The 20,812-nt window shown below is 44.7% G+C and overlaps 1 protein-coding gene across 1 annotated transcript in view; it reads left to right on the top strand.

Moving 5' to 3' along the window:
* The window catches only part of aldh1a3 (aldehyde dehydrogenase 1 family, member A3), a 164,087-nt gene that overhangs the window by 86,663 nt on the left and 56,612 nt on the right, over positions 1-20,812 (top strand). Inside the window, exons 4-7 of the mRNA XM_078530494.1 lie at positions 3,757-3,886; positions 6,419-6,480; positions 7,770-7,898; positions 19,698-19,811. Coding sequence (XP_078386620.1) covers positions 3,757-3,886; positions 6,419-6,480; positions 7,770-7,898; positions 19,698-19,811 — 435 coding nt within the window. The remainder of the gene's footprint in view (positions 1-3,756; positions 3,887-6,418; positions 6,481-7,769; positions 7,899-19,697; positions 19,812-20,812) is intronic.

Consider the following 20,812-nt stretch of genomic DNA (forward strand, 5'->3'; position numbering starts at 1 on the left):
TTAGATTCTGGAAAGGTCTGAGAGAATTGGAAAATTGCCAATGTAACACCTCTATTCAAGAAAGGATGGAAACAGGAAGCAGGAAACTATAGGCCAGTTAGCCTAATATCTGTCATTGGGAAAATACTAGAATCCATTATTAAGGAGATAGTAGCTGGACATTTAGAAAGCCAGAATACAATCAGGCAGATTCAACATGGCTTTGTGAAAGGGAAATTGTGTTTGAGTAATTTTATTAGAATTCTTTGAGGAAGTAATAGGCAACATGGATAAAGGGGAATCTATGAATGTGGCATACTTGGATTTCTAGAAGGCATTCAATAAGGAGCTACATCAAAGGTTATTACACAAATCAAGAGCTCATGGTATAGGGAGTAGCATGGATAGAGGATTGTTTAGCTAACAGAGAGTATGGATAAATGGGAATTTTTCCAGTTGGCAAGCTGTTATATGTGGAGTGCCACAGGGATCAGTGCTGGGGCCTCAACAATTTACAATCTAAATCAATAACTTGTACATAATTGCTCTGGAGAGAGTACAAAGGAGATTTATAAGAATGTTGGCAGCGCTTGAAAATTGCAACTATGAGGAAAGATTGGATAGGCTGGGGTTGTTTCCTTGGAACTGAGGAGGCTGAAGGGTGATCTGATTGAGGTGTACAAGATTATGAGGGGCCTAGTTAGGGTAGACAGGAATACCCTGTTTCCCCTAACCGAGAGGTTGATTACCGGGGACACAGATTTAAGGTAATTGGTGGAAGGATTAGAGGGGACATGAGGACAAACTCATTCACCCAGAGGGTGGTGGGTGTCTGGAATTCACTGCCTGGTTTGGTGGTGGAGGCAGAAACCCTCAACTCTTTTAAAAGGTACCTGGATCTGCACCTAAAGTGCTGTAACCTGCAAGGAGACAGACTGAATACTGGAAGGTGGGATTAAAATGGGCAGCTCGTCTTTTATTTTTTTATTTTTCAGCCGTGCAGACACAATGGGCTGAATGGCCTCTTTCCGTGCTGTAACTTTTCTATGGTTCTGTCTTGAATTTATTTAATGTCGCAGCCCCCACTGCTCTCTGGGGACAGACAACCATACAAATTAGGAGCAGGAGTAGGCCATTCAGCCCTTCCAGCCTGCTTGCCATTCAATATCTGATCTGATTGTAACCTCAACCCCACATTCCTGCCTACCTCCAATAACATTTCACCCCCTTGTTAATCAAGAATCTATCTAGCTCTGCCTTAAAAATATTCAGAGACTCTGCTTCCACCGCCTTTTCAGGAAGAGAGTTCCAAAGACTCTCAACCCTCTGAGAGAAAAACATTTCTCCTCATCACCATTTTAAATGAGCGACCCCTTATTTTTGAACAGTGACCCCTAGTTCTAGATTCTCCCACAAGAGGGAAGAGAATTCCACAGACTAATGACCGCTGAGAGAAAATGATCCTCCTTACCTCAGTCTTAAATGGGAGACACGTAATTTTTAAACTGTGCCCTTGAGTTCTCAACTGACCCAGAAAAGGGAAAACATTCTCTCAGCATCCACCCTGTCAAGTCCCCTCAGGATCTTACACATTTCAATAAGGTCACCGCTCATTCTTCTGAACTCCAACAGATACAGACCCAACCTGTTCAATCTTGTTAAATAAGATAACCTCTTCATTCCAAGAATCAGTCAAGTGAACCTTCTCTGAACTGCTTCTAATGCAATTATGTCATCTTTTAAATAAGGAAACCAAAACTGTACACAGTACTCCAGATGTGGCCTCACCAACTGTAGCAGAACTTCCCTCCTTTTATATTTGATTCCTCTTGCAATAAACACCAACGTTCCATTTGATTTCCTAATCACTTGCTGTACCTACATACTGACATTTTGTGATTCGTCTACCAGGACACCCAGATCCCTCTGTACCACTGAGCTCTGCAATCTCTCGCCATTTAAATAATATACTGTTTTTCTATTCTTCCTGTCAAAATGGACAAGTTCCCATTTTCCTACATTATATTCCAACCTGCCATTTTTTTGCCCACTCACTTAACCTATCCATATCCCTTTGTAGACCCTTTGCCTCCTCTTGACAACTTACTGTCCTATCTATCTTGGTGTCATCGGCAAATTTAGCCACCATCCTTGCTTTTGTGTTCAATACTCATCCAATAAAGGAAAGCATTCCATATGCTTTCTATACCTTATCCACCTGTCCTGCAACCTTCAGGGATTTGGGACATGTACTCCAAGGTCTCTCAATTTCTCAACCTTCCCAATATCCTCCCATTTATTGTGTATTCACTAGCTTTGTTTGCCTTCCCCAAATGCATTACCTCACACTTTTCTGGATTCCATTTGCCACTTCTCCACCCCCTCAACCAAACCATTGATATCATTCTGGAGACAGCAACTATCCTCTTTACTATCAACTACACGGGCAATTTTTGTGTCATCTGTAAATTCCCCGATCATGCCACCTACACTTAAGTCCAAATCATTAAAATATATACAACCAGCAAGGGCCCTAACACTGACCCTGTGGAATGCCACTGGAAACCGCTTTCCATTCGGAAAAACATCCATCAACTATTACCCCCTGTTTCCTGTTGCTGAGCCAATTTTCAGTCCAACTCGCCACCTTCCCCTGTATCCCATGAGCTTTTATTTTTCTGACCAGTCTGCCATGTGGGACCTTGTCAAATACCTTACTAACATCCATGTAGACAACATCCACTACACTACCCTCATCAATCCTCCTTGTTACTTCATCAAAAGTTTGATTAAATTAGTAAGAAATGACCTTCCACTAACAAAACCATGCTGACTATCCCTGATTAATCTGTTCCTTTCCAAGTGACAGTTTAGAGTGTCAAAGGTTATGGGGGGGGGCAGGCAGGAAAGTGGAGTTGAGGCCACAGTCAGATGAGCCATGATCTTTTTTAATGGCAGAGCAGGCTCGAGGGGCCAAAAGGCCAACTCCTGCCCCTAACTCTTGTGTTCTTGTGATGTGTTGCAATTCTTCACCTCCATACTGGAGAAGTAAGACTTTTTTGCTTTGGTCACCTGTGAAAATCTGCCACCACACCTTCAAAACGTCACAGCCACTTGTGCAAACATGGGAATAGAGATGGTGGCTCGGAATGCTGATGGAAAGGTGGTAGATTGGGCATAGACAACACCATCTTGATCAGCAATGCAGTGGAAATGCATGGTCAAGGATCCAGGATTGCATTCCTTTCAAAAAAAATCTTCTTTGCAATGATCCAAGATTTTATTTGATTGGATGGTTATTTGGCGAGAGCAATGTGTGTGTATGTGTGTGTGCGTGTGATTGTGAGTGTATACACGGCTCATGCTTTCCTGGTACTAATCCCAAGCTGGAGTACGTTCTGTGTATGTCTAACACAGCCTCCATCCAATTGAAAATGCTGTCTGCAGAAAGTAAATAAACACCTTCCAAAGGTTTCATACCTGAAAATAACTTTTCCTATTTCTCACCATCCTCATTCCCATTGTGAAATTCTTCGGAATGGTTTCAGTAAGATATTCAGTAAGAAACATTTGGAATCAGAACTGCACGTGCTATTAAAACAAGGATCCCTTATTTCCTTCGAGACTCCCACTAATGATACATGTGTTATGGTAGAATTAAGTGGACAAAATGCACAATACAATTTTCAATACACTACAATCTCCACACCTGTTTTTAGGAGCTAACCAATTTCTAACCCAATGTGTTCTAAATCCACTATTATTTGAACCTGTCAGACGCTGGAAACTATGGACACAGGCAAACCCTTTCTGCAATCTTTTGCCGTCGACTTAGAGGGCTGTATAAGAACGCTACGTTACTACGCTGGCTGGGCAGATAAAATCCATGGGAAAAGTATACCAGTGGGTAAGTTGGTCATATACCATTATTAAAGAATTCTACTGTTTAAAGAAGTAAAATCTGTTAACTTCCCTAGAGTCAAATTGCAAGCAGTAAGATCCACAAACATCAATAATTGACCATATCATCCAATTTAATGATCTTGGTTGAGGGATGAATTTTGGCCAGGACATTAGGGGTAAACCCCTGCTCATCTTCGAATAGTGACTGGAGTCTTTTATGTTCACCTGAGAGGTTTAACATCTCCTCTGAAGAACTGCAATTCCAATAGTGCAGCATTCTCTCAGTATTGCCCTGGGAATGTCAGCATAGTTTACGTGCTGAACTCCTGGAGCGGGAGTCAAATCTGCTTCCTTTTGATTCAGAGCAGGGAGAATGTGCTCCCACAGAGCCATGACTGACACATAAAATAAATATTCTAAAACTGCAGACACTGTTCCCAGATAGACAGGGGGTGATCTGAGTGAGGCTGCTGGGAGCAGGCGCCATGGTCAACAGTAGGTGATGGATGCAAGAAGCGAGATGCTTATTTTAAGAACCAGAGGGCCTGGTGAGAGGTTGGATTTGTAACTCGTTTTTTTCAAGGAACAATGTGCGAATTCACCAGCACAAGAAATACAGTCACAATCCCTTCAGTGCTAAGACATGCTCATTCCCAGCTCTCTTTGAAACAGTTCACTAATGTCCTTTGGGGAAGGAAATCTGCTGTCCTTACCCGGTCTGGTCTACACGTGACTCCAGACCCACAGCAATGTGGCTGAATGTTAGCTGGCCTGTGAAATGGTGTGGCACGGCACTCAATTCAAGGGCATTTAGAGATGGGCCAGCGGTGTCCACACCCCATGAAAGAACACATTTTTTTTAAAGTATCGATATAGAATGCTGTAAGATCCCACAAGCAGCATCTATTAAGCAGATTAATCTTCACCTAATGGAGAATAAACATTGCCCACAGTTGGGGAATATATAGAACTCTGATCTGGATTCTGAGGAAAATTGTTTTCATATGGGACTGTAACTAGGATGAGTATTTTTTGTTTGTCCAAATCAGAAATTTTGACTCTTTCTTTAATGCAAGTGAAAGACTGACCTGTTCACAAGGTGCAGCAAATTCATTGCTCCATCCCCCTCACTCCCACCTTCCCAATTACACCCCCACCCCCAGACCCCACTCCTATCTCCACACCATCTGCAGCCCTCTCCCACTCCCAGCCATGCTCTCAATCACACTCTCCTCCCATCTCCTCAGATACTGCTGCCTCCGGGAAGTTGTATTTCGCTGAGTATTGTGGCTGAGCATCCACCTCAACATCCATTGCAACACTACAAACTCAGGAAAAACGGCTGAAGCCACGGCCACAATGGTGGCTACAAATTGTTTCCAGCCTCACCATACCAGCTTTGGGCAGAGAGAGTGGGTACTCCACTCAAAAGTTTGCCCCGATTTGTTTTAATAGCCAATTACTGGGACACTGAGAAGGCAAAATGGCAGCTGAAAATATTTCTAAATATACTGGCACCCCTACTTCTTGCCAGTTTTATTAACTGTGGGGAGGTATTTTTGTTGTTTACTTTAAGCAATAGAACTTCTTTGTTTGCTTATTCTCTGGCAAGTGAGTGAGACAAGTCCTGCTCCTCCCATACAAAAACAGAATTACCTGGAAAAACTCAGCAGGTCTGGCAGCATCGGTGGAGAAGAAATCAGTTAACGTTTCGAGTCTTCATGACCAGACCTGCTGAGTTTTTCCAGGTAATTCTGTTTTTGTTTTGGATTTCCAGCATCCGCAGTAGCTTTTAGCTTTTTGTTTTTATCTCTGCTCCTCCCATACCTGCCTGTCCACGGCTGTGCTGGACGTTGTGATATCTCAGCAATTTACATAGGATTTACACCAATAACCATGTAACTGAGCTGACCCAGAACACTGACTGAAGCAACCATCTGGCTTCTGATGGGCAGAAATCCTGTATCACTGGCAAGTCACAGGCTGGGTTCAGGGTGGTGGACTGAAGTTTTGGAAAAAGTCTGGAAAGTTTGGAAGAAGTCTTTATTCACCAGCAGCGAGGAACAAGGAGCTTGTATTTAATTCTCACCCTAACAAATCCTCAGGACACACATTACATTGACAAATGTCTCTTGCAGTAATATGTAGGCAAGGTTTACAATGGGTGCATCTCACACAAGGACATCCAGAACTGGGGCAGAGTGTTTGCTATCTGCCTGTCACTCTTAGTGTTGAGGAAAACTCATCCAATGATCCCACTCATACCCTCAGAAAGATTTCTCTGAGGTATTTAATTTAGAAACTGATGTTTTAATGCCACCTTACATTGTGACTAGGTGGGGTAAATATAATTCCCTATGACTTATTCCCAAATACCTGTTGTTGGAAAATGCCATAGTTTTATGAGGAACATTCAAAAGTTTATTAAGACGTAAAATTCTAGATATTATACATATCACCGTGATTGTACAGAATAAATATTGATATTATTGAACTAAACTAAACAGCTGTTAATGTTTCTCTTTTCTATTGGTAGATGGAGATTTTGTGATGTTTACAAGACATGAGCCGGTTGGTGTGTGTGGACAGATTACACCAGTGAGTTGAAATGAAACTCATTCAGGGATATAAGACCTTTATCTTTATTTTTGCAATGATTAAAAATGCTTAAATAAATGAATAATAACTGAACTGAAGTAAATTTTTATGAGCCAGAAGATTTAGTATAAGAGAGTGTTCCAAATGTACTCTATAAATTACTGTTGGAAAAATATTCCTTGGTTCTGAACATTTAAGTCAAACAAGACTCCAGAAGCTGGTAATTTTTTACATGCTTTTAATGTCTCTGGAGATACATTCCAGCCATTCTGAGATCTTTTCCATTTCAATTAGTTACCTCCCATAAGTGATGGTAGATACAGCACAGGAGTTAATAACAGGACAGATGGAGCTCTCTAGCAGGGCATAACACAGCATTCAGTCTGCAGTTTTCAACAAAGTCAGGACCAAGGAGATGGGCAACTATTCCCTTTCTGTTGGAGGCCTTGACTATGGAACAAAAAGGAATAGAGACCTGGAGCAACTGGGCCCTGCCCTCCTCCACCCTGATACTCAACGTATATCTCTGGACTGGTTCAGAACATTCTTACTGTTAAAACCCAGAGTGAATCCAACAAAAACTTCACTTACCAACAAATCTAATATAAATCCCTCTTATCTAAATGGGAGCAGTTTGGAAACTCAGCCCCCAGTCACAGGTTTCCTCACTGTGTGAATCACTGTTCAGTCAATTAGTCCAACACTTTGATCTTCACTATTTGTCTCCAGGTAAGAATACTTTTTAACAGAATAATTTTAATGAGATGTCCATTTTGTTGTGCTTTGTGCAGATTATATCACCCTCCATGCTGGTGATAGAATTGCAGAGTTCAACATCCTTTCATAAATGTAAGCATGAATCATAAATTAACATAACTGAAAAGGAGTCTTTGTTTTGCCAACCTTGAGGCTGAAGTTATTAGATCTGTGCCATGTCATGCTGTCACATTCTGATCTCACAGTGACTGTTGGCTTCAATCCAGCTTCCAGTAGAAAGCTGCCCTCTGATATTTATTTCAGAAAAATAATAGGAGGATCTGTGAGACAAATAGCTTAGAGTATTCAGGAGATATGTGACCAAACCAGGAGAAATATTCTTGCTTATTTTCTATTTCCTGAGTTCCATTTATATTAACAATCCCCTCCCAAATATCACTCTCCTCTTACCCACTTTTACACGACCAGTTCTTTACTTTCTCCCTCAGACTGTCTCACTCACTCATTTCAAATCTCAACAGCCTCTCCAATTCGACATTTAATCTGATCAACACGTTTGCCTTTTTCCCCAGTGGAATTTCCCCCTCTTGATGTTCATTTGGAAAGTGGCACCAGCGCTTTGCTGTGGGAACACAGTGGTGATTAAACCTGCAGAACAGGCACCCCTCACAGCACTTTACATGGGAGCCTTAATCAAAGAGGTCAGTATTGTTTGTTAATGGTACGTTAATTATATTGCTAAGATACACAGGTGAAGGACATTGTTTAATTAAGTACTTGAAGCATATAAATAGGGGATAGCTGGGACACTGGGTGTGAAGAGAGAGCTATGAGACTGAACAAAGTCAATAAACTCTCAGTAAAGAAAAGCGCTGTGTCTTGGTTTTGACCTCACCAACATGCTTGAATTCCAATAAAATTTGTAGCAGAGAATGGGGGGCCTAAAGGTGAAGATTGGAAACTAACACTTATTTTCAGACAGAAGTTTGTAATTGGAGTTATTTTGGAAAAGAGCGGCTGAAACCAAGTGTAAAGTATCAGGGTATGATTTTCCATCATTGCTCTATGAAGCTGAACCTCTGACCAATGGAAGAATGAAGTGTATATGTTGACACGGGTTACGTCCTTACCAGAGAAAAAGCAAGGGATGGCTTTCACACCTTTGCTTCCCAGCAAAAACAGGATCAGTTTTCAATGTTAGAGGCTCATCCTTGGACAATGAGGAAGATTTGGATAATCTCTTAAAGTTTATGGACAAAATTTATAAGAAAGATGGTCTGTTAAAAGCATATGAGGCATGGTCAGACCCTGATAAATTTAGCAGGATGGACAGTTATTCCATTGAAGAATATATCATGGAATTTAACAAGACAAGATTATATACAAGATTGCAGGAATTCTTTTTGGAGATCCCAAATTTAGTGCTTGCTTTCAAATTGTTGGATTTGTGCTAAAGTATTGAACGTGGATTGGCTCATTGGCTGGGATTTTCCGATCCGGCCATGGTAGGATCTGCATTGGGGGATGGGCCACCTAACTGAACCGTGCATTTCCACACACAGACAGCCACAGCTGAGAGATGTTAGTGGCCTCTCAGTGACATTGCAGGGAATCACCAGAGTGAAGGAATGATGTGCATTCATGCGACACTAATGCAAAGTGGCAGTAATCGATTGCCTGGGTTTAAACCCTTGCTCACAGTGGGGCATTTTGCCAGAGCGATGATGAAGTTAAGTGCAATTGGGCACCTAGACAATCTTGTAAAGCATGTTGCAGTAGTGGCACTGGACGGTTCCCAGAAGATAAGCATCAGGCCGCCCACAACACATCGCACAGCCTGTTTAAACTTTGAAGCTCATGTATATTCCAAACACTGTATTATTACAGTGCTGTGTATGATGATTCCAATGCCTGGGCTGAAAGCAGCACATCCAGGCACCCGGCCAAAGCAGTCGCTGATCATTAGGGGGAGGGGAGCAGGATGGTTCACACCCCACATTGTAGATCGTTTCTGTGGCGAGGAGTTGGTGACATGGGAACAAGGGCTGTGAACCCCCAATCGCTCACGAGTCATTGACAGAAGGATTAGCATTGCAGACAAGTCCTGACTCTTGCCTGTTTCTCATTGATGCTGCAGAAAGGAGGCCTGGATTAATTGTTGCCTACATAATTGCAGACAGGAGTGAGAGAAGCAGGAGAAGATTGTGCTGGAGGAGGCTGGCTCACCAAAAGCAGGAACAAAAGCCTGTCTTATCTGCAGATGAGCAAGAACCACATGCCGACACCTCCGCATGTCCAGGGATCTGGTAACTCACATTTATCACATTCTCCAGGAATTGGCGCCATAGGGACTGGGAGGATCTCCACTGCCACTGGCTGTGAAAATAACTCCTATGCCACAAGCTGCTTCCAGGGCTCGACTGGGGACCTCCTGCGGGATCTCTCAGGCATCCACAAATGCATACATGAAGTCACAGACACCCTTTTTGCCACGGTCCACAATTATATTAGCTTTGACAGAGATCAAGCGCGCCAAGACACCAGAGCACTGGCCTTCACAGAGATTTCTGGGTTCCCACAGGTGGGGGTGCAATCGACTGCACTCATGTGGCTATAAAAACTCCCAGGCAGCCGGCACTACAATATATCTACAGGAAAGGCTTCCACTCACTCAGTGTGCAGCTGGTGTGTGACCATAACAAACAAATCCTGCAGGTTTGCACTAGATATCCAGGATGTGCCACAACTCATATCTTGAGTAGATTGCAGATCCCAGAGATTTTCGATGGACCGCACAGGATCCAGCGCTGGCTCCTGAGGAACAAAGGGTTCCCACAAAGCACATGGTTGATGACACCAGTGTGGTGGTCTCAGGCTCCTGCAGAGAGAAGGCACAATGAGGCTCATACCACCACCCAAACATTGGTTGAGCACACCATAGAGATGCTGACGATGCGATTCTGATGCCTGGACAGATTGGACAGAGGTCTCCAGCACACACCCCAGGGGGTCTCACACAGATCCCCGTGGTTTGCTGTGTGCTGCACAATGTGGCACTGCGAAGGGGGGGGGACTTGCCAGGTGACAAGGTGGAGGCATTGCCCGTCTCCTCCGATGAGGAGGACCTCGAAGGGGATGACATGTCACCCAGCCAAGAGTGAAAGTGAGGAGGCAGGTTAATGGCTGGCATGCAATTATTTGAATGTTGTCATCCTCAGGTGGTCCCACATCCATTGTATGGTGAGAAAAAATGCAGTTCTCCATCCCTGAGACAGAGAGCCGGATGTCAGTGGGATTGAGATGGAGGTGACAGGGGAGACTGACCCATCTGTACATGGACTGAGACCTGCCCAACCTCCTCAGCTGTCTTGGCCCGAGTCTCACCCACCAGTTGTACCATCGATGTTGCTCAGAATGTGCTGTCGCGTTGCTGAAAGTGGATCATCTTAAGGAGCCTAGTCCCATTGAAGGCTCCTGCCTACCAGCCCACTCACAATAGTGGATCAGCTCCTACCATTGTGATGAGTTTGAGGAAGACAATGCTGCAGATGAAGAGGCCAAAGCACAGGCCAGATGAGGTGGGTGTGCACAGGAGGACTTCATAGCCACAAGATTCCAGGAGGAGGATGATGAGATGGAGTGAGCTTCCTCATTCCTATCTTTTCAACTATGCTCTTCAAAGTGAGAATCAATAGTTCCACATCCGGCTCTCCTGAGCGTGATCCTTCGAAGATTGATGAATCTGTGGGAACTGCTTCCTCGCTGGGATGAGGCGCAGTCTGGAGGAGGGTGTGTTGCCATCAAAGGTCCAATGGTTCTGACTCTTCAAGCATCTCTGCAGCATCCCAATCACAATGGCAGCTTACATGATGCAGGAGCTGATCCACTATTGTGAGTGGGCTGGTAGGCAGGAGCCTTCAATGGGACTAGGCTCCTTAAGACGATCCACTTTCAGCAACACGACAGCACATTCTGAGCAACATCGATGGTACAACTGATGGGTGAGACTCGGGCCAAGGCAGCCGAGGAGGTTGGGCAGGTCTCAGTCTTTGTACAGATGGGTCAGTCTCCCCTGTCACCTCCTTCTCAATCCCCACTGACATCCGGCTCTCTGTCTCAGGGATGGAGACCTGCATTTTTCCTCACCTTACAATGGATGTGGACCACCTGAGGATGACAACATTCAAACAGTTTCATACCAGCCATTAACCTGCCTCCTCTTTAACACAGACACTGTGCCCTCATGGGCAGCGCTGGCATTGGGAATTGAAAAATCTCTGACACCATGAAGCCCTCAGGATCAAGCGAAGTTTCCAATATAGAAGCACACTTAAGCTTCAGTACTTTATTGCTCATACCGCATTTCTTCCATCAACACTGCCTGAAGCTATGATTAATGGTTCCTGATCATGCTCAATGGCTCCATCGTCCACCACTTGTGAGCATTTGGAATGAGTGTTTGTGATCCCGGCCAGTGGTTGGGTGAGGGGATGCCCAGTGCTGCATCTGTACATTGAAATGAGAGCTGTGTGGCCATAACACAGTCAACTACATAGTTAGAGACGCTCAGGCCTGTAGGTTCGAGCGCCAGGACACTAGTTTGGCTGAGAGGGCCAGAGTTTCATACACTAAAGGTGGCAAGGTGCTGACACTTACTGCTCAGCGTATTGGATGCACCATCAGAAAGCCGCAAGTGTGCAAGGGTCAAGGCCAGAGGGCCCTGGCCTGCTTTCGGGGTCCTGCTGTGAGGCAGGTGCACCCTCCTCGGCCTGTGGAGCTGGAGCTGATGGGGCCACGGGGAGAGGGGAGTTGGATCAGTGGGACACTCCTGGAGTCACCTGGGTGGATGGCCCAGGGTGTTCAGCTGCTGGTCCCCTCCCTATGGGTGTTCAAGGGATCCTGGCTGACTCCTTGAGGAGAAGGAGCAGCTGGAGGGTGATTGAGCTTCCCCACACCCCTCTCACATTGACATTGTTGGAGGCCAACAATGGCATCAGCGATGGAGCCCAGCCCGCACAGCAGGACCAGGGTCCTGGACCGAGGCCTCCATGGCAGCCGCCATCCTGCCAGTGTTGACCTCAGTGTGTTTGCAAGATGGTGAAACTACTTTGGACTGAACATGGACCTCCATCATCCGTTGCAATCTGAGGAGTGCAGTTTACATCCCTTCCTGTTGTTCTTGTACTTGTCACTCAAGCTCCAGCAACTGATTTAGGACCGAGTCTGGAAGCTCATCACCTGACTTGGACTCAGCAGATTCCTGGCCTCCAGCAATCCTCCGAGTGCCAGCGGCATCGGATGTTCCTGTCTCCAACTGTTGTGGACAAGATTGTGTGATGTGCTCACCAGATTGTGATCCTGAGCCTGCTCTAGATCTAGGTCCCACCAGGATACATGTCTGTACAATGGTGGAGGGTGTGGGTGAGCACTGTGATGAATCTTCTAAGATAATGTCCTCAGGCTCCTCACTCGAGGTGCTCTCGGGGCTAGAGACAGGGTCCTGTTTGCCTGAGGGTGTTGGGCATGTGGCAGATGTGCCTAGGAGAGAAAGCGGAGATTACTAGTGCACGGCAGCTGAACAACACACAGAGCACTGCATTGCCAGTAGCGTTGACAGAAGGATGATTTGGTGCAGGACCCTCACGTGGGTGCTTGCTGCCAACCTCACAGTCACCTCAGGAATGGTCAACTTCATCTCTGGCCAGCGGAATGGCTGTTCTTGAAGTCACTGAGGACCTTGAGTTCTGGCACACCACCTGAGACCTATCCTTTTTGTTGGGCACAACCTTGTCCTGCACAAAGACCAATGGAGAAGGTGTGAGCAATACGCATGGCAGAGCCGATGAGAAGGATGGCTGGCATTTGTGGGTAGTTAGTGGAGCCATGGATGGAATGAAGGCGAGATCAGCAGAGGGGATGAGGCCATATGGGGATGTGAGGATGTGTGAGAGAGAGTGAGTGGTGAGGCAGTAATAGTGTTTGTGAAAGAAATCAAGCAGTAATTGATGAGATGCTTCACAGAATCTTAGCTGACCAAGCGAGCTGTGAACTGACATCTGCCCTGGCATGGCCCAGTCTGTGAAGAACCCACTTCCAAGTGATTGGGGTCAACAGTCCCTATCAATTAGTTTATGGGAGAAATCCAAAAATGGCTTCAGTGATGTGGGATCACCTGCTCCCCAGGCCTTGGAAGTGATTGCAATTTGATTAATTTTTTTGAGTACTTGAATGACCTGTGTGCAGGGAGAAAGGCATTTATCAAGGCTGAGGTTTCAGAGAAAATTCAGCAAGCATTACAGCACTGCAGAAGGTCACCAGAAATACATTTTAATCACAAAAGAGAGGGGCTGAAAGAGTGAAAAACAGCATCTAAATAGGGGGCAGCTGGGACACTGGGTGTGTGAGGGGAGAGTTATGAGACTGAACAAAGTCAATAAACTCTCTTGGTAAAGAAAAACTCTGTTCCTTGGTTTTAACTTCACCAAATGGCTTGGATTCCATTAACATTGTTTACGTATAATGCAATATCTACAGCAAGAGGACTGGAAAAAACAGGATCCTGCCTTTATATAGCACCTTTCAAGACTGGACGGCATCTCAACGCATTTTCAAGCAAATTAAGTGTTTGTGAAATGTAACCACAGATGGAATGTGCAAAAGGCAACAGTCAGTTTGTACACAGCAAGCTCCCACTAACAGCAACCTGATAAGATCAGGTTACCTGTTTTTGCAATATTGGTTTTGTGATAAAAATTGGCCAGGACACTGGGAAGGATTCCTCTCTTTTGAAATAATTCCATGGGATCTTCTACATCCAACTGAGATGGCAGATGGGGGCTCGGTTTAGCACCTCATCTGAAAGACAGCACTCCCTCAATACTGCACTGAAGGGTCAAACAAGACTCAAGCCTCTTGACTGAGACTTAACTCCACAGCCATGACACTCAGGGGTGAGAGTGTTACCAGCTGAGTAATGGCTGGCTCCTTGCTTGTGTCATTGTAGGAGGTATTAGCTTGGGAACGTTTCACAACAGCAGGTTCATTCACTTGACACTCTGCCTGTACCTGACCTGGTTCATTATGTCACCTTTAATGTCCCTGATTGGGTATGACTAAGGATTTTTTTCAATTTATAAAGTAAATAAAAGCCTGAATTCCCCCAACAAACGCAAGAAACTGTCTTTGAGCTGAGACACGAGATTAATAAAACACTGGCGGCCTCTTCCTAAGCATCTCAGCAAATTCCTGTGTCCCACACAGGAAGAAAAGGAATGTTTTTATAACCTGGTTGAAGCCGGGTTTATAGACAGTGATAATGGAGGTTTGTACCAGCTCTCATTCACAACATGGAGGATCACACACTGGGAACGTACTTAACACTTGTAAGTATCTAGGTCCATGGAACTCACAGGATTTCTAATCCATTCATTTCCTACAGGGCACACTTGTGCCCAATTCCTGATACATGCACCAATGGGTGCAGTACCAAACTGGGTGCACCACCAATGGGTGCAGTACCATACTGGGTGCACCACCAATGGGTGCAGTACCAAACTGGGTGCACCACCAATGGGGGCAGTACCAAACTGGGTGCAGCACCAATGGGTGCAGTACCATACTGGGTGCACCACCAATGGGGGCAGTACCAAACAGGGTGCACCACCCATGGGGCACCCACCCAACAATCAGACTGGATTCCACACCGGAGACTGAGACCTCCAGAAATATTGGGGAAGTCTAGGTGAGGGAAGATGCCTCACTCCATGGGGGCTCTACCTGGCCAGCACCCTCCTGATGGTGACCAAGGAAGCAGCAGTCACACAGGTGGGCAGGGAAGTGGGGATTGGGCAGTGAGGTGACAATAGATCTCATGTTCAAATTACCCTTCATTTTACTGCCACAATTCCACCAAATCTCAGTGCAGGAGCCCCAGCACTGAGCCTCCAGCATTGAACAACACCAACAATAACTCGCATTTATATAGCACCTTTAATGTAGTAAAATGTCCCAAGGTGTTTCACAGAGGGGTTATCAAATAAAATTTGACACTGAGCCACATAAGACAAAACAGTCGGTTTTATGAGTGTCTCAGAGGATGTAAAAGCGGCAGAAAAGTGTCGGGAGGGAACTGCAGCCTATCCAGCTGAAAACTCAGCCACGATTGGTGGGGCAATTAAAATGAGGAAGGGCAAGAGGCCAGAATTGGAAAAGTGCAGACATCTTGAAGAGCTGGATGGCTGGAGAAGATTAGAAGGACAGGGAAGTGGGAGGCCATGAAGAGATTTGAAAACAAGGATGAGAGGTTTAAAATCAAGCTGCTTAACTGAGAATCTTGTAGGTCAGAGAGCACAAGGGTGATGGGTGAATGGCACTCGATGAGAATTAGGATATGGGGGACAGAATTCTGGGGATAGATTGGTTTATGGAGGGTAGAGTGTGAAAGGCTGGTCAGGAGTCAGGTCTGGAGGTAAAGGCATGCATGAGGGATGTGTCTGATGATGTTCTCCACTTTGCCACCAGGGACACAACACATCATTTAGTACTGGCAGTCACAAATTGAAAACAGGATGAAATATAAACTGATTATAGAATCTGCCTTTACTACAAAGCTCGCAAAAGATGCATCAGCAGATAAGTTGAGAGGCAGAGTTGAAAGGTTACAAGGTGAAAATAGTTACCATGATGGTCGGAATGTGTGTTCAGAATCATAGCTCGGTTGGTTGCAAAAAATCGGGTTCAGCCTCCAACAGTTGCCAGGGAGAGGGATGGAGTTGGTGGCCAGGGAGTGGAGACCATAATGAGGACTGAAGACAATGGCTTTGGTCTACCCAATATTTAATTGGGTGAAATTTCTGTTCATCCAATGCTGGATGTTGGACAACCAGCCCTGATGACCAGTACAGGGATTTGTGCCTCTTGTACTGTGGTAGGCTATTCAACACATGAAGTGAACCCTGTGCCATCTGTAGTCCTCGCACTTCTCTGATGGAGCCCTTGCTGTGAAAGCTACTTGAGGTCAATAGAGAGCAGAAGAGTTCAACATTGGCATGTTGATGTATTTAGTATCAATACTGTGAAGTGACAGGAGGTGTAGAGAAGCCTCATGGTGTGTGGTGTGTGATATTGGGGCCAGTGTGGAGTCTCTATGTATTCAGGGGCACCATGTTTAAACTAAGTATCAGAAACCTAAGTCCCTGCAGAAGAGCTCTTTATGTCCAAGGAGCAATTGTTTCCCCAGCAAACAGGGGAAGTGTTTAGGGATCATCCTCTGCAGAATGTGGTCACCGGAGAGATGGTCCCAGACTCCGGCCACGGGAACACTGAAGACCGAGAGAGAGGGGTGAGTAAGCATAAGAGTGGACATTGGGGTGGAGAATGACAGAGACCTGATGGTGAGTGGTTTTAAGCAGACCATGGAGCAAGGGATTGCCGGCGGCGAGCTTTGTAGTATAGACAGATTCTATAATCAGTTTATATTTCATCCTGTTTTCAATCTGTGACTGCCAGTACTAAATGATGTGCTGTGTCCCTGGTGGCAAAGTGGAGAACATCATCAAACACATATTCAAACCAATGGTATAGATGGAAATAGGTATCAGATCTTCATGAGGGAGCTTAAGGAGTTATGCACCAGAATGAAAATATAAGACTTTGAGGGTGGCAATCTGCTATTGTTTGTTGTGCCACACACTGGGTGTGGAGGAGAATGGGGAGTGTGAGAGGAGCGTGTGGCTGCAGGGTTGCTGTAAGAGACTGACACCCATGGAGAATTAGATTGAGTTCTGGAACAAGGGGAGCTTATACTGGAAAGATGACCTTCCCTTCAAATGAGATCCTTGAGTAGAGGGTAAATAGTGGAGGGCAGGGAGGGGTTAAACAAATTTATCAGGCATGGGGAAAAGTCAAGATTTCAGACCAAGGAAGGAAAGAAGACTTATGAAACCTGTTGGAATGGAAACAAAACACATTGAATTTCCAAAACTGGAAGAGCTTCTACTCCCTCGCGACACACCACAAAGGATCCTGTGTGTCAGTGCCAAATTCTCAGGATGCTGTCAGAAGGATCTCCAGCCTTCCTGCTCTATTCAAGGGAGCCAGTGAAGTGGTGTACTCCTTACTTCAATAGCTCATGACCTCAACCACAACAAAACTCCCTCTCCAGTAAGAGAGGTAGTGAAGGAAAGGGCTCAGATCCTTACCTGCTGGTGGAGTTATATGGAACTGCATGAAAGCAGAGTTTAAGAGAGATGGTTCCAAACATTTAACCAGGCTGTGCTGGGTTCCATTTAAGGAGAGGGTGATTAGTGAAAAGGGATATAGAATCAGGAGGAGGCCATTCAGCCCCTTGAGCCTGTTCTGCTATTCAATTAGATCACAGCGGATCTGTATCTCAACACCATTTACTCACCTTGGTTCCGCAATGCTTAACACCCTTAACTAATAAAAATTGATTAATCTCAGTTTTGAAAGCTCCAGTTGACTGGCAGTGATGCGCATCCTTTTTTGTGTTTGAGGTGGGGGCGGGTGGGGTGGTGATGGGGGCAGCACACGGAGTCGGGTGGGTGAGAAAGTATCTGATTTTCACCACCCTTTAAGTAGAAAAAGTGCTTCTCAATTTCACTCTGAACAGGAGATAAGGTTGTTCCCACTTATTCTTCATTCTCCCACCAGAGGAGATATCATATCAGCTCCTTTTAATACTTGAAAAATATTAGTACTGTTGGCCACCGCTCGCCTCTCTCTCGATTTCCCACACCCCTCACTCCCATGGGCTCCCGATTGCCACGTTGTCACTGTCCCCATTGCTGGGTGACTGACACACTGCCTCACACAGCTGACTGATGACCCCAGCTCCCAGTCACATCCTGATGACAACCTGTGATCTTCTTGCTTGTTAATTTTGGAGTAGTGATTCCCAATTACTCCTGGGTTCATGTTCAAAGTAAGGTGCGCAACAGTATCCGGGTTTTTCTCTCTCTCTTAATGTGTTTAAAAACAACTCTCAGTTTTAGCTTTGATATCTTTTGCAATTTTTCCCTATTCACGGAATGGAAAAATGCTATAGGGTTTATGTTCTGCATGTCTCTGCTAGTTAAAAATGAATTTACACATGGTATTCAAAAGACCATAGTTAGAGCACTGTGAACAGTTTTAGACACTCCATTATAGGAAGGACATTAAAGCCATAGGGAGTGCACAGTGTAGATTCGCCAGGATGATGCTGGGGTGGGAAACTACAATAGGAGAGATTAGAGATACTGGGACTATTTCCATTAATGGAGAAACTAAGACGAAATTTGACGGAGCATTGAGAGCATAAATAAGGAAAGATTATTTCCTCTGGTAGAGGAGTCAGTGATGAGGGATCACTTTTTAAAAATGATTACGCAGGTAGTGAGGAGAGAGATTAGGAGAATTTATTTTTAGACAGTTGTTGGAGCATGGAATAATTTGCCACAAGGAGTGTTTTAGGTAGAGATCATTGCGTCTTTTAGGGAAAAACTGGGCAAATATTTGAACAAGAAACATGCAAAGCTATCAAGAGAAAGTGGGACAATGGGGTTGCTCTGTCAAAGTGTTAGCACAGACACAATTGGCTGAATGGCCTCCCTCTCTGCTGCGAACATCTATGGTTCCATAGTTCTATCTTCTAATGATGTTCATAATTATTGCCAATTCTATTATCTGGCCAAGATGGATACATCGGACATTGGTGGTTAGGCCAGCATTTATTATCCATCCCTAAATACCTTGGGAAAGTACCAGTGAGCTGTCTTCTTGAACCACTGTTGTCCATGTACTTATGGTGCTCCCACAATGCTGCTAGTTAGGGAATTCCTGAACTTAGACCTAACAATGGTGAAGGAACGGGAAAAAATGTCCACTTTTGATGGAGTGTGACTTGCAGCAAAACCTGGAGGGGATGGTGTTTCCACAGCATTGCTGTGTCTGTCCTCAGTAGTAGAGATCACAAGGAGATGAAACTGAAGGAACTTTGGCAAGCTGCTACAAAGCATCCTTTGTAAATTGTACAAACTGCAGCCATGGTGACCTGCTGATCAATGAGGGTAGAGAATGTGTACAGTGGAACTGAGGCCAACCAAACAAACAGCTCTGTCCCAGATTATGTTGTTGTGGCTGCCCCCCTTCCAGGAAAGAGGAGAGTGTTCCACCAAACTCCTAACTGTGTATTCTCATAGAATACAGGCATTTTATTACATGTGTTTGGTATTATTGGACTAACCCTCCAACTCTGTCTAGCATGGAGAAGCTCCTGCCTGTAATGTGGGCTGGAAAATCATGCCCAGTGTGAGCCCAAATTTCTGATGAGAAAACTCCCCGTCAGAAACTGGCTATCAGATCATACTTGTAGTTCCTTTGTGCACTCCACACACAAATCATTCTGAAATTTTCTATCTCATACTCGAGACCGGAAATGGTGGACATTTCAATCTGCTAAAGTGTGAATATGATGTGAATATTAATTTTGTGAATTTTAGGTTCCATTTCCCCCTGGTGTGGTGAATATTGTCCCAGGATATGGACCCACTGCTGGGGCAGCTATTGCCTGTCACAAGGACATCGATAAAGTTGCATTCACTGGTTCCACTGAGGTATGATATTGCTTCATAATTCTGGTAATGTGTTCAGATATAGTAAAGATTTTATTTCTGTTACAAGAAGCTGCTGTAAATGATGAGGCATGCATCTTCTCGATCTTGTCCTACCCAGATATGTGAAGGACAAGGAGAGAGGTGAAGTGAGTGTAATCTGTGAGACGAGGGGGTTACACATGGGTAGAGAGTGGCACGGTCAGGTGTGACTTAGCTGTGGGGCATCCCATTACTGGGGTACAAGACACACAGGCCTGGAGTTTCCAGCCAATTTCACTGTTTTTCCAGTTCAGCTCAAATTAGGAAACCAGCAGAAACCGTTGAGGAATTTCAATGGCAAATTACATCCAACACAAATCAGGTTTCTGCCATCCTTCACACGGCTTGAAAAACATCGCCCTGAGTGACAGCCCCCTCGCTCCGTAAAATGACCACAGCCCCAGGTGGAACTACCATATACACCTGTGTAAAAGTCGAGTTTCTAAGACTAAATTTTTTGGCCAAAAGTAGGGGGTCAATTTTTACATGTGTAACATTTTGGAGAGGGTGAAATCCATCTGCTCCCATCGCGTCACTATCGCAGAGTAATGAGTCGGAGACTGTTCCAGCCAAACATGCCTCCAAAAGGAACCAAAAGTATTTTTATTATTAAACTTTTATTTATAAATGAATAATAACCTCCATGGAGCCAGATACACTAAATTTAAATTTATCAAAAACAAGGCACATATACAAGTTTATGTAACTTCACTCAGTTTTCTCATAGTACCAAAAAGAATACTACTTAACAACAGAGCCTGAACTGAACGTGTATTAAAATCCATAGAAATCACCCTTCTCCTCGTCTTCAGAACCAAAAAATGCGTCTCAATCTTCTTCTTGAATGGCATCATCATATGGATCATCAACATCACCTTCATTAGCAATCATGCTATCATCGGCCATATCGTTCCACAAATAATCATCTTCTGTGCCATCAACTGCATTCCACCTCCCACATT

The sequence above is a fragment of the Cetorhinus maximus genome, chromosome 26, assembly GCF_964194155.1.
Source record: "Cetorhinus maximus chromosome 26, sCetMax3.hap1.1, whole genome shotgun sequence".
Classification (NCBI taxonomy): Eukaryota; Metazoa; Chordata; class Chondrichthyes; order Lamniformes; family Cetorhinidae; genus Cetorhinus; species Cetorhinus maximus.